Below are 12,641 nucleotides of genomic sequence, written 5' to 3'. Positions count from 1 at the left end.
TTTCATTTTTGAAGGCTCGGTGTCCCAAACCTGTTAAAAACATAACACTAATAAAGGAATAGAAATATTAATTTATAGGTAAATGATATAATTGACGGGAATTTAACAGAGCAGGTTAACCTCGGTGTGGGTCTAGGATCACATGCAAAGTAAAATCGAAATCACGGGAAACATTTTGTAATCTTTAAACTGCAAGGATGAAATCCAAAGTTTTCAACAACTATCGGGACTAAAAATGTAATTAAGTCTAACTTGTTAGAAGGTTGGGACTTGGGAGTAATATTTGACTTTGATTTAGCACATCCTGTTAGTCTGGCATACATGCTTGGTTTTCATCGCCAAGGGTTGCAAACGGCGGAACAAACCCTAATCTGCTCAGTGATACTAATCTTTCCGGTGAATTCTCCTGCTCATACGCTGGATTACTCACTCTGATCTTTTATCTGATCCGATTTCTATCACTTTCATTCCATTTTTTTTGCTGTGACCATCGTTTTGTGATAGTATAATCGATACGGTAACTATGAAAGAGAAGAAATCAGTGAAATCAAGTGATAAGCATCAAAGCGGCCATGTTTCTTCTTTCAAGTTTGCGAAATTATTCGATCCAGAAGCTTTTTGGGACAAGGTCTGCTTTCGTAATTCGATTAATTCTCTTATCTTACTTATAGAATTATACATTAGAATATTGATCATCCACCATGTATATCAATCCGTGATCGTGTTACATCTCATATGTGAATCTTAGCGAGGAGAGGGATTGATGTTGTGCGTTTTATCGCTACATTCCATGCTCTGTTGACTGTTGATGTTTTCGATGAACAAAACTTTGGCATCTACATTCGTTTGATATAGTCGATGGTGTTTGCTCACTAGACAAATGACATATGGGCGATAAATGTGGTGAATATGAATAATTGATGTGGGAGATATCGCAATCATTTAATGCTGTTAGTTTTGAGTATTTTAGGAATGGTAGACTAGTGGAATCTGGATGCAAGATTATGACATCTAACTTATATAGGTTTTATTACTCGCATTATTGTTTTTCTGATATAAGTTCAAGTAATATAGGCTTTAATGCTCGTCTAATAGATTATATGGTTGTTGTGGTACATTGCAAATTGAGAAGGAAAAAAGGATCATCTTTGTAAGCGGCTTCATTGGTGCAGTTATTCTATACTCAGCTGAGATTCGTATTCTGAAACAAATTAGTAAAATTAATCATAACCGATACCGTGATTTGGAGTTGCAAGAAGCTTCTTTTATGGGGACTAAAAAGCAAAGGGGTACCATTAATGGTGGCCGACTCTATTTTTATTTTGAAGTATATAATGTTTATATACAACAAATAAAACTCACAGAGACTTATCATATTTAGTGAGACTTGAACCCTAACCTACAGGAAGGTAGGGTTATCGGGTGCCGCTGGGCCAATGGCTCTTTGGTGGCTGACTCTAATTTGGCTGTTATATGTTTTGCAATTATCTGAATTTTCATGTAAGGACTGATCTTCAAGCACTCAACTCAATGCATAGGTTGATAGATGTGCAGAATTGTTTCACACTTCTTGGTAAAGAAGCTAACAGCATGATTTGTAATTCTCTTCTCATAATTGCTCTATTCATTTTCGTGATCTCTTTTATTACCAAGAAAACTTCTATTTACTCCTCCATTGGAACATGGAATGCCATGAATGCTACTATGTTCTGCAAAAATTTCAAAGCTTCCTGCTGGCTGGGACTATTCTGCTTCACTCATGCTAATGAACTGAGTTCATAGAAGAACAAGCCTCTTTATTTTATTGTGATGCCCTAGTTTTAGTGGATCTATAAAATGATGAGCCACATATATCAAAAGTCGAAACAAAAGTATTTTGCATATTTTTCGTAGGTTATTCATTACTTAACTATCTAGTAGTGGGAGTTAGTTCAAGTAAATCAAATGTATAGAAAAAGATATCTGGTAGGAGTATTGGTGACACCTGGTTCAGCCCATTTTGTTGTTTTATTATAGTTGTATGGGTCCATCATTACATTCCCTCTCATGGTAACTTCCTTGGAAATCCAGAAGAACCTACGCACCTGGAATTTAAAGAATATTATGACTGGATCTGGATTTTTGTCAATAAGAAAGTTGCCTGGCTTTTTTAGATGATAATTCGTGTTTGCCGGTTGTTTCTTCTATTTATTGATACTATCATATACCATTAGTGGTGAATTTTGAGCAAATGTGGACATTTAGACAAGTTAGCGGTTATGGCCTAGCATGTCCTGAGCTCTTGATGCAGAAGGATGTTTGGTTCCAATAAGAAATTGAGTATTAACAACGGAGCCTTATGACCTTTCATGGACCCATAAAAGCATGAGATATAAATGTAAAACAATATTCTGTCAGGTTATCGGGTAACTTAGCCTTGTCATGGACCCAATTGGATAGGGCACTATGTGAGCAACATGCTGGACCTTCCAGCTCCAGTTTTTTATTTTATTTGTGGGAAGGGCGAGTTTGTAAGGTGCTTACATATCTGCAAAGATTTATAGTAAATAAATCCATGGCCATTTGCTAATTCTTCATCTGTGACTGCTGGTGTAGCTCTTTGTGTACTTAGGGTCCTAGTTGGTACTTGGTAGCATAAATAAAATACATATGCATTGGAATGCTAAGTTGAATCATTTTGGTCTCAGATATGGTTTCTCCCTTCATTACAATGAAAGAATATGTCCGGATTGATTTTTTAACATGACCATGGACTAGGAGATCTCATGTATTGCTTTCTTTTTTGTTTTAATTACCCTACCCATATGGCCTCCTCTTATACCCTCCCCTATGGTTTTCCCTTCTTTTCATCCTTTGAGTATGATGGTACAAGAAGGTATGTTGTTTTATTTATCTTGGTAGAATGACGGGATACGTTGAGGATGGATTTTTAAAAAATAAGTTTGGACTATGAGATCTCATAAATTTGCTTCTTTTTGTTTTAATCATAATTATGTATGTTATCGAGTTAATGACCTCCTTCTTCCCTTGATTCTTCAACTGCAGGACCAACTAGGAGATGTGCTTCATTGGATTCGGCAAATAGTGGCCCTTGTATGTGGGTTGCTATGGGGTTCAATTCCATTGGTTGGGGGCATATGGCTCGTTTCGTAAGTTGATTGCTTGTACACTGTTCTCTAGATATTATATTAAAGTTGGAACCTGGTTTAAGCCTATGTGAATCTCTGACTTGTTATCTTGGAAATGCTTTCTCTTTCTTTATAAAACAGTATGTGTTAAATCCACCCATGTAGATACTAGCCCCATGTGTATATATGTATACCAAAAGGTTACTTGGGAGGGGTTAGTACTGTTCAACCAAAGGCCTTTTGTTTTCTACCTTCTTAAAAGGTACGACCATTATTTATTATGTACTTCCTGTGGTTTTGTTGCTTTTGTCATTGCTTTCTACCATCTGGTTTAGCATGTTTGAAGGTTTAACTGTTTTGCATGTTTGCTGCAATAATAATATTTGTTTATAGTCGAAAAAGTCCCCAATTTTTGGGTAAAGAAATTAGCACCTCTTAAAAATCCAACTCGCTTCACACCTTCCCCTGATACTGATGCTTGCTTGTGATTTTTCTTAGGCAACTTATGTTTGTTGAGTTTTAACCAAGAAAAACAAACCATGTAATGATCAATTAAAAGTACTGATTTTGATGGGTTCAAGTTGCATGAGTCTACTTGTGAGCATATGAAGGGAATGCTAGTTGCAAATATTGTTTACCAAGTGGAAGTTATGAGCTCAAGTGCTCTACTTTCTGCTTTAAATTTGTAATTTCTCCATTGTTACTTCTGCCCAACTTCAGGAATCACGTTGTAGTAATTGAGGAAGACTCCTTGGTCTTGCAAGGTTGGAGAAAGAAATCGCTGTATGCCACATTTATTCTGCATTTTTGCAGAAAAAGTTGTTTCCATGATTCAAACCCACGCGTCCATGACCCTCCATCCATCACAAAGGATTAACATTACGCTTTACTCTAGGCTCTCCCTTAATCTATAGTTTGGCCGAAAAATATATACTTAAGACCAAGATTCCTATTTTAGTAGGTTTCCAAATTATAAATCTCCATAATTTTGTATACCTTGTTCATATAGCAAATTGTACCCAATAAACGACGCGATATATATGCAAAAAGCATAACCAATACAAGCCTTGTTGTTATTTGTTAATGAGCTCTATGATGCCAAAATCTGGCATCTGATTGCGCTAGTAAAATTCTATGGAATAAACAGATCTCCAAAATCTTCTCCAACTTCATGGTGTATTTCTGTTATTTTAATCGGCCATCAACTGCCATAATTGTTGAGAGCATTATATCCCGTGAGGACTACAAATTTTAGTTAGAATATACATCTTTTATGTTATTAGATTTTTTTTTTCCTGTAATTACATTCCACAAAAGATAAAGGAATGCAAAGTTTTTGATATCCCATTTATTGGAAAGTTGTCTTGCCTCTGTTACAACCTTACGTGGTGTTGGTTCTATTCATTCTTTATAAAGAGTCTCTCTGTAACATATATTGTTTTTGGTTTCAGATTCCTGCTTATTTCTTCTGGCATAATCTACGGATATTATGCAATCATATTAAAGGTTGATGAAGAAGAATTTGGCGGACATGGATCCCTTCTCCAAGAGGGTCTTTTTGCTTCAATTACACTCTTTCTGGTAATATTTTTTCTCAGATTGTGTTTATATCTTCTGCAAGGTACATTTTACTGGCTTCTTCTGGTTTTTATGATCTGTGTTTCCTTGTTTCAGCTGGCTTGGACTCTAGTATACAGCTTGGCTCACTTCTGACCTGGTTCGTTTCTGAGACTTGTTTGTAATCTCTTAGCTTCGGGTCTTTATGGTTGCCTTTTTTGGAAGCACGTTTCAGTGGAGGCAGGGTTTCAATCCAGCTTAAACAATGCCAAAGCTTCTCTCGTTGAACATCATATTTTATTTGTTTGATTGTGCAATATTAGGTGTGCTTTGAACTAGTTATTGGTTCCTAGCAATCGTCTCGTATTAATTGCAACTTTGCACTTTCGTTATGAAAATGCATTGACGGATAATTATCGATTTGGAATATAATTTTTGGAGGATATTTTAGACATTTTGATTAGTAGCTAAACAGTTTTATTTTATTATTGCTGCAATTGTTATAAGATATTGAATTTGGTTTGATAAGACACTATTTGTTTATACATTTTTATCCGTTTATTGGTCAATGTATAAAAACGTATAATTGGTCTTGTAACCGGCTCCTTAAGGATGAGTTTCGTATGTTATAAGATTGGATGAGTAGGTGGATTAAAGAATTGTGGAAGGTTCTAAGTTTTTTTAATTTGATATGGATAATTTAATAATTTATTAATCTTGTTTCGTCTTCCGGATTTTACCTGTATTGGTGGGACAAATTAGGTTTTGTTTTGTCGTAATTTAATATTGTACCAAATGTATCTTGTATTAACAATTCAATAACTAGAGGGAAGTTCCGTTTAAAATTTGGAAACGTCCATAGCTCACTACCTGTCCCTCTTCATGATATATATGAAAATATGATTCATCATGAGTCACACATTCATGATAAATATGTAACAACATTCATAATGAATAACATGACCATACTCGTGAATCATGATGAATATAATACCATACCACGTGTCATGCTGTGAGTGTAACCTATTTCAAAGTAACTAATACTTTACATAAATGACACATACATAAAGCATTAAATATAATTAAGAGCACCCAAGTTTTGTTTACAAAATTAGAACGCCTTGATCAAAGCAAATCATCATTCAGATGCATATTGAACAATAATTTTTCATCATGTACAAACCAAAGTTATTAGGGCCCCTAAGTTTTAAGTGAAGGGGTTGTCACATGGCAACCGAACTGTACAGTTGTTTGGTATCAATTTAAACGAGTATAACGATCTGTATGGCTTATTCAACTTGAATCATAAGCTAAAGGGATTGTTTACCAACAGCTCGGAATACATCCTAATAACACCCAACTAATTTTCACAATCAAATATGTGAAAGACCACAATTTTTTTCAACCAAGTCCTGCAGTTTATATTTACCGTAGAATCTAGTTCATAGCCATGATGCATTTTACAAATTCATGTGGGGGTGTGTGTGGCCACTCCTATAATAAATTACTTGCTTTCTTTCTTTCAGATCATCAAAGAATCATGCAATTAAATCATTCATCTCACGTCCATCTTTCCCCTCTGTTCCTTCGTCGTCTTCTGATCAAATATATTCGACCATAAACCCACCGTTTCTCTGGTCTTGCAATTGATCTCTGCAAATAATACAGCATTTGTTCATAATTACATTTTACACCAACAGTTTGAGCTAATGAATAACTCTATAAAAACTGAGAACAGATTTTGTTTCAGTATTTACCTCGACTTTGGTGCGGAATTCTAATAAGCATTCACATACATGACATTCAGCTCTATGTGTGGAATTATTGAACTGATTCGATTTCACAAATGCAAATACCTGCATGTTAAGAGGCAGTTTTTCAGGCTGTTGACTAATGAGCCACAAAAACGAAGATGAATTAAAAAGCATAATTAAATGATGTATCTTCTATAAGTTTAGGCAGAATAGAGTTTTGGTTAAACCTACCTCCTCCCCACAATTTGGACATGCCCCTTTTAGCGCTACCAAATCATTTTTCCAAAGGCCTTGAAGCGCTCCAACTGTTGGGAATTAAGAGCAAGCACTTCACTAAGATAGCTTTTAACGGTGAAAAATGGAACATATCTGCTCGACATTCAGACAATCAATATATAACACTTGATTTTGAAAAAGGTGCATTTTGAAGGGAGCGGTATAAATCCTGAAAAGATGTTCATGAACTTTAACAAAAATTATCTAATTGATGCTTTATTTTAGTGTAAATCTTGGAAAAGATGCTAGTCAGAACTTTAACAAAATTAATGATGCAACCTTGGTAGTGTTTAGACTTATATAAGATGATATAATGCAAAGAACAACTGAATTAACGTATTACCAGAAGCTGAGGCAACTGGATAGCCAATCATGGATCCCAGCATCATTATAAGCATGCCGTTGAACATGGCAATGAACTCGAGCACAGGAGCTTGACTACTGATGGATAATCCTGAATCTAGCGCATCTTTAAAGGCTTGGCCAAAAGTGTAAATAACAGGCACAAGACAGGCTGAACTTCCAAATCCAAGAAACAATAGCCACACACTTGCTAATGCAAAAACCTGAGCAGGATCTTCCTGCCCTACATCCACATCATATAACATTTTAATGGAAGAATATAAAATTTACTAATCACTAGGATAGAACAACAAAGAAGTGGAAACCATGCCTTGTATTAAAAGCAATCAAAGCATGACCACTTTAGAAAACTAATGAAAAACTGGAAAGTGCTAATAGCAGAAGTCCGTCAACAAATATAAGTTGGTTGACACTCAAACTGAACAATGGAACTAAAACATGCATATCTTGCCAATCTCAAATAGCAGCCATGTGTATTCATACAACAAATTACCTCAGCATCAGCATAAGTTGACTGCTGCCTTAAACTGCAACGTGGATACTTGACGACATATTTTGATCCATACCACCGCAACTTTAACTGTTCAGTCGCCTTTCTCAAATAAGTAACCAAATGAAGATTGATAGCCCCAATTGAGAAAAGAGTTTGAGATTACCTCTACCCTATCAAACATGTCGTCAACTATCAATGGTTTCCCACTATAGTACGCATCCCGTGCCTAAGTCAAGATGATTCAAGAAAAATGTGAAGAAAATGGTGATCAGTGATTAATTAGCAGTACACAGATGGGGTCAAAGGAAAATGGTGGTCGTTAACGCAGGAATCAGCTCTAGCAAGATAACACCTTATACAGACAAGACAGAGATCATGGTAATTTGAAAGTTCTGTATCCCAGGTAGAGTTCCAGGATTTTTCTTTAAGAAGCTCAAATATTAGTATGTATGTTGATGATAAGATGCTTAAATCCAACATTCCCATTTTCCATCCACAAATCAAACTGTACAAGCAAGCATTTTCTATGGTGACGACAACTTTAGAAATCAAAATCTTATAAAAAACAGAAAGATTCATCTTCCAGGCTATGCAGTTACAACGGTCAAAATTTGAAATAGCGGTCAAGACCATGATCAAATATAGCAGTTATCGCGATGGTAAAAAGGTGGTATAGCGGTCCATAAAAGTGGTTCATGTAATAACTGCAATTATATATAAATGTATGAATGTATACATAATATAATATATATTTTGAAGATGAACATAAGAACGCGTGAATAGAAGATTTGATGAGCAAACGATGTTGAAAGACAATGTTGTTGTGATTTGTGAAGAGGATTCAGAATAGTAGACTGGAATAGAAGAGATGTGAGAGGAATAGCGAGTTTACACACCAATATTGCAAATCAAATTCAAGTCCCTAGCTCATAATCCTTTAACCGACTTCTGTAAGCCATTTAAAAGGCTAACTAAAAACCCAACTCCTAATTGTGGTTTTCACACCGCTACTGCAAATCACAATTGCGACCCAATTCGGTGATGAGGGCCGCTATTAGCGGAACCACTAATTCCCCTAGGACAAGTAACCGCAATAGCACCGCCTATTTCACCGCCATAAATTAACAGCATAGCTTCCAGGTAAAGCGAGCGCAAGGTTAGTAGTCCTCAAGAAAGTGATTGCAGAATTTGCTACCCTTGCCAAGAAATAACTCACGAGTTCCATAGAGTGCTCTAAAGTAATCCAGTCTATTGTAATTTTCAGCTACTCCTTTGACAATCTGAGTCATAACATGATGAATATGTACAAAACCAAGGTTATAATACATAATTCGATTTGTTGAAATAAGGTTCCCAGTTGGCTTTGTATGAAGAAGCCTATCTTTCTAGCCCTAAATAAGGGGCTGTTTGGTTGGTTCTCCATTAAGTCTTATATATATAAAGTTGTATGCATGGATTAATATGTCTGTATTGATACTGTGAATGTTTTTGATTGTGAGGGTTTTTTCATAGATGGAGAGGGCGTATTTTTTTAATTTGGAGGGGCAGGTTTGGAAAAAAACTTGGCTTTCTGCATAAAGAAGCTTACTGAATAAGCCACTTTCTATATCATTAATCATTACCAAACAGTCGAGCATAGCTGACCGAGTAAGCTATGGATCCGGTTAAACTCATTGAGATGCTAAGAAACAGACCCTAAGCCGACCTTAGGAGGGAGACTTCCCTCGACCTGAAGACTAAAACCTAATACGAGATAGTGATCCTTGCGTGAGGAGCTCAACTAGGGGAACTACAGGCAAGCCATCATCCAAAAGAAACAACAAAAACTAAACTAGTTTGATAGCTATTCAGTTTAGCATAGTTTGTCTTAAATTTGCTTCGTTTAACCCTAATATCAGAAACTGCACAAAATTTAAACAATCCACAATACTCGTATCCATGTGCTCAAGTGTTCACTGAGCAAGAACATATTCTAAATTGAAAACCCTCGTTAATCGGTGTAAATTTTTAAACACAGACCGTTGATCAACAAATTAGCAGATAACAGCGTCAAATGACATCTACTAAAATAACGAATCACATCGAGAATTTCAATTTCAGAAGTTTTAAATTGTTAACATAGAATCCGTACCTGACGATAGAGAGCTTCTAAAGTTTCCTGGCTGGCGCTTTCGATCGGACCGACGAATATGCAAGAAGGTCCCTCAACTAAGAGCCTATTGAAGTCTTTGGTTACAAACGGTCATATGACTGAGTCTGTTTAGATTTGAATAAGWATTTTGAATTAGTCCTAGTTGTTCCTATTTCTTAGCTGATAGTTTGCTGTTCTGTTTCCTGTGTAAGCCTATAAAAAGGCAGCTTGATTTATTGAATAAAGTATCACATTTCAGAGTCAAATTGTGCGTATTATCACCTGGTTTTAACAGAGCCTAGATGCAGGTCGGCGGTCTTGGTCACTTCGAATCGAAAGTCCGTTGTTGCTGCTGTGCTTACAAGAAATACGAACCAGCTGTGACGGCGCCAAGGTGCGGCCATTTCTGGAAAGCTCAACGACAGTAGAGCCGATAACGTGAGGATTGGGTACATTGGCGTTGGTTCCGGCGGCCATAAAGTAGACTCACCGTCCGGCGATAGTTTTCTCCGACAGGAATAGTAGCGTGTGGCGTCGTGGTGGTGCAGAACCGCAAAGAATCATGAGGTTGTAAATGAAATTTTTTGAAGTTTTTCGTTTGTGGACAGGAATGGAGAAGGCGTCTTGAAAACGAAATGTCGAAAATGCCCTTCCAGATTTTCTTGCATTAATGGGCCCACGTTAATCTTCATTTTTCTCCATCGATATCCATACACGAGTCAACTGTCGTACAAGTAAAATCGTGTACAACTCCTACTTACGAAGTATTGAGTATTGATGTCAAATTCGTCGTCACAGAATGATTATATTCTTTAACGTTAAACTCTCTCGAAATTGTGTCACACATAAGTAAATATTGGATTCATATGAAGCTCCCATGATGGTTAAACTCCTTCGATAACTCGTTTTCTCACTAGATGGTGTGTAAATATGCTTGCCCAACATACACTGATTTTCTCCCAGTGAACACATAACACGCTCATCTTGGATGCACATATTGCCAAAGTTACTGTCTTTCCAAAACGTGAATCTACTTGCATTTTGAAATTAATTTTATTCATAACTGTTAGGATAAAAAACCACACAACTTTGGTGGCAAATTTGTAATAAACAAACTCTAAGGACCAAAACCAAGTAACCCGAAAAAAGAAGGACCAAAAGTTAAATTTTAATCTAATAAAGAAGTTAAAAAAAATGCGTTTGCCGGGAGTCGAACCCGGGTCTATTGCTTGGAAGGCAATTATCCTAACCGTTGGACTACAAACGCTGCTTGCTTTACTTTCTACTCAGTTATATTAAAATATGTGTATATAATACATTTTTAAAATTAAGTTAAATTTATGTCAAATTGAAATATATGAATTTCTTAATATTAAAAGAATTGGAGGTAAAATAGAAAACTTATTTTTATTGCTTTCAAGCTACATTGTCAAATAAAAAATTAGTTTTAGCTAGATATATAAAACCCTACCATAAAAATTATATCTCATGCAATATACATTAAACAGTTAATTTGACTTTTACTACATCAAATATTTTAAATAAAAATGTTTGAGGTGAAAAGTTGATTACTGGTAATGTCAATCACAAAACTTGCTTTTAAAGAAAGAGATGTCCGTTTATCCACTCAATAAATGAAGTTAGAAAATTGAATCTGAAACTTGTCTTGTATTTGAACAATTTATATATATATATACTAAAAAGGTAATCGTACAATGCAGTGAAATACATCTCGATTTTAGTGTTTCTTTTTTTTGTCTTAGTCAATGTTATAATACGATTTTATGTGGTTTTGAGAAAACGATAATGTTTTTATTTTTGAATAAAATATAAATATGAAGATATCATAAAAAAAATATTAATATTAGTATCAGACTAACTATTTAAATTTCTCGTTTTTTTTATGTTTCTTTAATTCATTTTTTTTTGGGTTTGATAATATATTTTTTTATAAAGATAATAATTAAGTATTTTGTTAGAAATCAATGATTATCCTAATTATATTATAGTTTTTTATATTCAAAATGAGATGTGCATCCTTTGTTTAATTATGACTATCTGAAGTTAGTTACACGAATTCATACATGAAACTTTAATAAATTGAATTTATTCACAATTACTTGTAATCTTGAATTCTAAGTAATTTGCATAAATAAACAGTACTTCATGCATAAAAAATGATTTTTAAGAGTTTTTGTCAAATGTTTTATAATATAAGTGTGTGTGTGTGTATATATATATAAAGAGAGAGAGAGAAAGAAGAGTGATCAAATAGAAGCCATTCAATTTGTACAAACCGTACAAACCACCCTCATCCGTCGATTTCATTGTTTAATCTTATAAAAATTTTCCATGAAATTGTTTAATCTTGTGAAATTGTTTCATATAATATCTTTTTTTGATGATATTATTTCATATATGGTTATGAAATTTTAATGAAACTGTTTCATGTATTTCTCTAAAATTAAAATAATGAAGATGATAATATCCATGATTAACACTCTTCACAATAAAATTGATAATCAACCTCTTATAATTACAAAAAAATAAATAAAATGAAAAATTATGATTGATTAAATGAGGTTTGTACGAATGGTTTGCAAAGTAAACCTCATATATATATATATATATATATATATATATATATATATATATATATAGGAGTGATCAAATAAAACCGCCCTCATTTGTGTAAACCGTGCAAACTACCTTCATCCGTCGATTTCATTGTTTAATCTTATGAAATTGTTTAATCTTGTGAAATTGTTTCATATAATACTTTTTTTATCAAATTGTTTCATATAATACTTAATGAAACTGTTTCATGTATTTCTTTAAAATTAATGAAACTGTTTCATGTATTTCTATAAAAATTAAAATAATGAAGATGATAATATCTATGATTAACACTCTCCACAATAAAAATGATTAATCAACCT

At 34.4% G+C, this 12,641-nt stretch overlaps 2 protein-coding genes and 1 non-coding gene across 4 annotated transcripts; 1 reads left to right on the top strand and 2 right to left on the bottom strand.

The window, feature by feature from the left end:
• Positions 1-285: 285 nt before the first annotated feature.
• Positions 286-5,213, top strand: LOC112507510 (uncharacterized protein C20orf24 homolog). Its single transcript, XM_025112134.1, has 4 exons — positions 286-628; positions 3,046-3,149; positions 4,580-4,709; positions 4,803-5,213. Exons 1-4 carry the CDS (start codon positions 524-526, stop codon positions 4,839-4,841), a joined length of 378 nt encoding a protein of 125 aa, XP_024967902.1. The 5' UTR covers positions 286-523; the 3' UTR covers positions 4,842-5,213.
• A 601-nt stretch (positions 5,214-5,814) lies between these two features.
• On the bottom strand, positions 5,815-10,248 carry LOC112507149 (PGR5-like protein 1B, chloroplastic). Of its 2 annotated transcripts, XM_025111588.1 has the most exons (8): positions 10,001-10,248; positions 9,703-9,787; positions 7,735-7,797; positions 7,572-7,658; positions 7,059-7,296; positions 6,671-6,744; positions 6,443-6,541; positions 5,815-6,338 (listed from the first exon to the last, which is right to left on the bottom strand). In XM_025111588.1, the coding sequence occupies exons 1-8, from the start codon at positions 10,177-10,179 to the stop codon at positions 6,246-6,248; spliced, it is 918 nt and encodes a 305-aa protein (XP_024967356.1). In that variant the 5' UTR covers positions 10,180-10,248; the 3' UTR covers positions 5,815-6,245. The 2 variants fall into 2 exon arrangements, with proteins under 2 accessions (XP_024967356.1, XP_024967357.1); XM_025111589.1 differs by lacking the exon at positions 5,815-6,338 and having other exon boundaries at positions 6,455-6,541; positions 6,671-6,808.
• A 649-nt stretch (positions 10,249-10,897) lies between these two features.
• Positions 10,898-10,969, bottom strand: TRNAG-UCC. The gene has a single exon. It is a non-coding gene; the product is annotated as a tRNA-Gly (tRNA).
• Between the last annotated feature and the right edge of the window lie 1,672 nt (positions 10,970-12,641).

This window comes from Cynara cardunculus (genome assembly GCF_001531365.2).
Source record: "Cynara cardunculus var. scolymus isolate 2C chromosome LG 2, CcrdV1, whole genome shotgun sequence".
NCBI classification, from domain to species: domain Eukaryota; kingdom Viridiplantae; phylum Streptophyta; class Magnoliopsida; order Asterales; family Asteraceae; genus Cynara; species Cynara cardunculus.
The sequence above is the reverse complement of the archived record's forward strand: the minus strand, read 5'-3'. Positions and strand labels throughout refer to the sequence as shown.

Coding starts and splice junctions, on each gene's coding strand:
- LOC112507510 (XM_025112134.1), top strand. CDS start 524: ATGAAAGAGAAGAAATCAGTGAAATCAAGTGATAAGCATCAAAGCGGC. Junction 629..3,045: donor CAGAAGCTTTTTGGGACAAG/GTCTGCTTTCGT, acceptor CTTCAACTGCAG/GACCAACTAGGAGATGTGCT. Junction 3,150..4,579: donor GGGGGCATATGGCTCGTTTC/GTAAGTTGATTG, acceptor TTTTGGTTTCAG/ATTCCTGCTTATTTCTTCTG.
- LOC112507149 (XM_025111588.1), bottom strand. CDS start 10,179: ATGGCCGCCGGAACCAACGCCAATGTACCCAATCCTCACGTTATCGGC. Junction 9,788..10,000: donor GACCGCCGACCTGCATCTAG/GCTCTGTTAAAA, acceptor AGACTTCAATAG/GCTCTTAGTTGAGGGACCTT. Junction 7,798..9,702: donor TAGAAGCTCTCTATCGTCAG/GTACGGATTCTA, acceptor ATCTTGACTTAG/GCACGGGATGCGTACTATAG.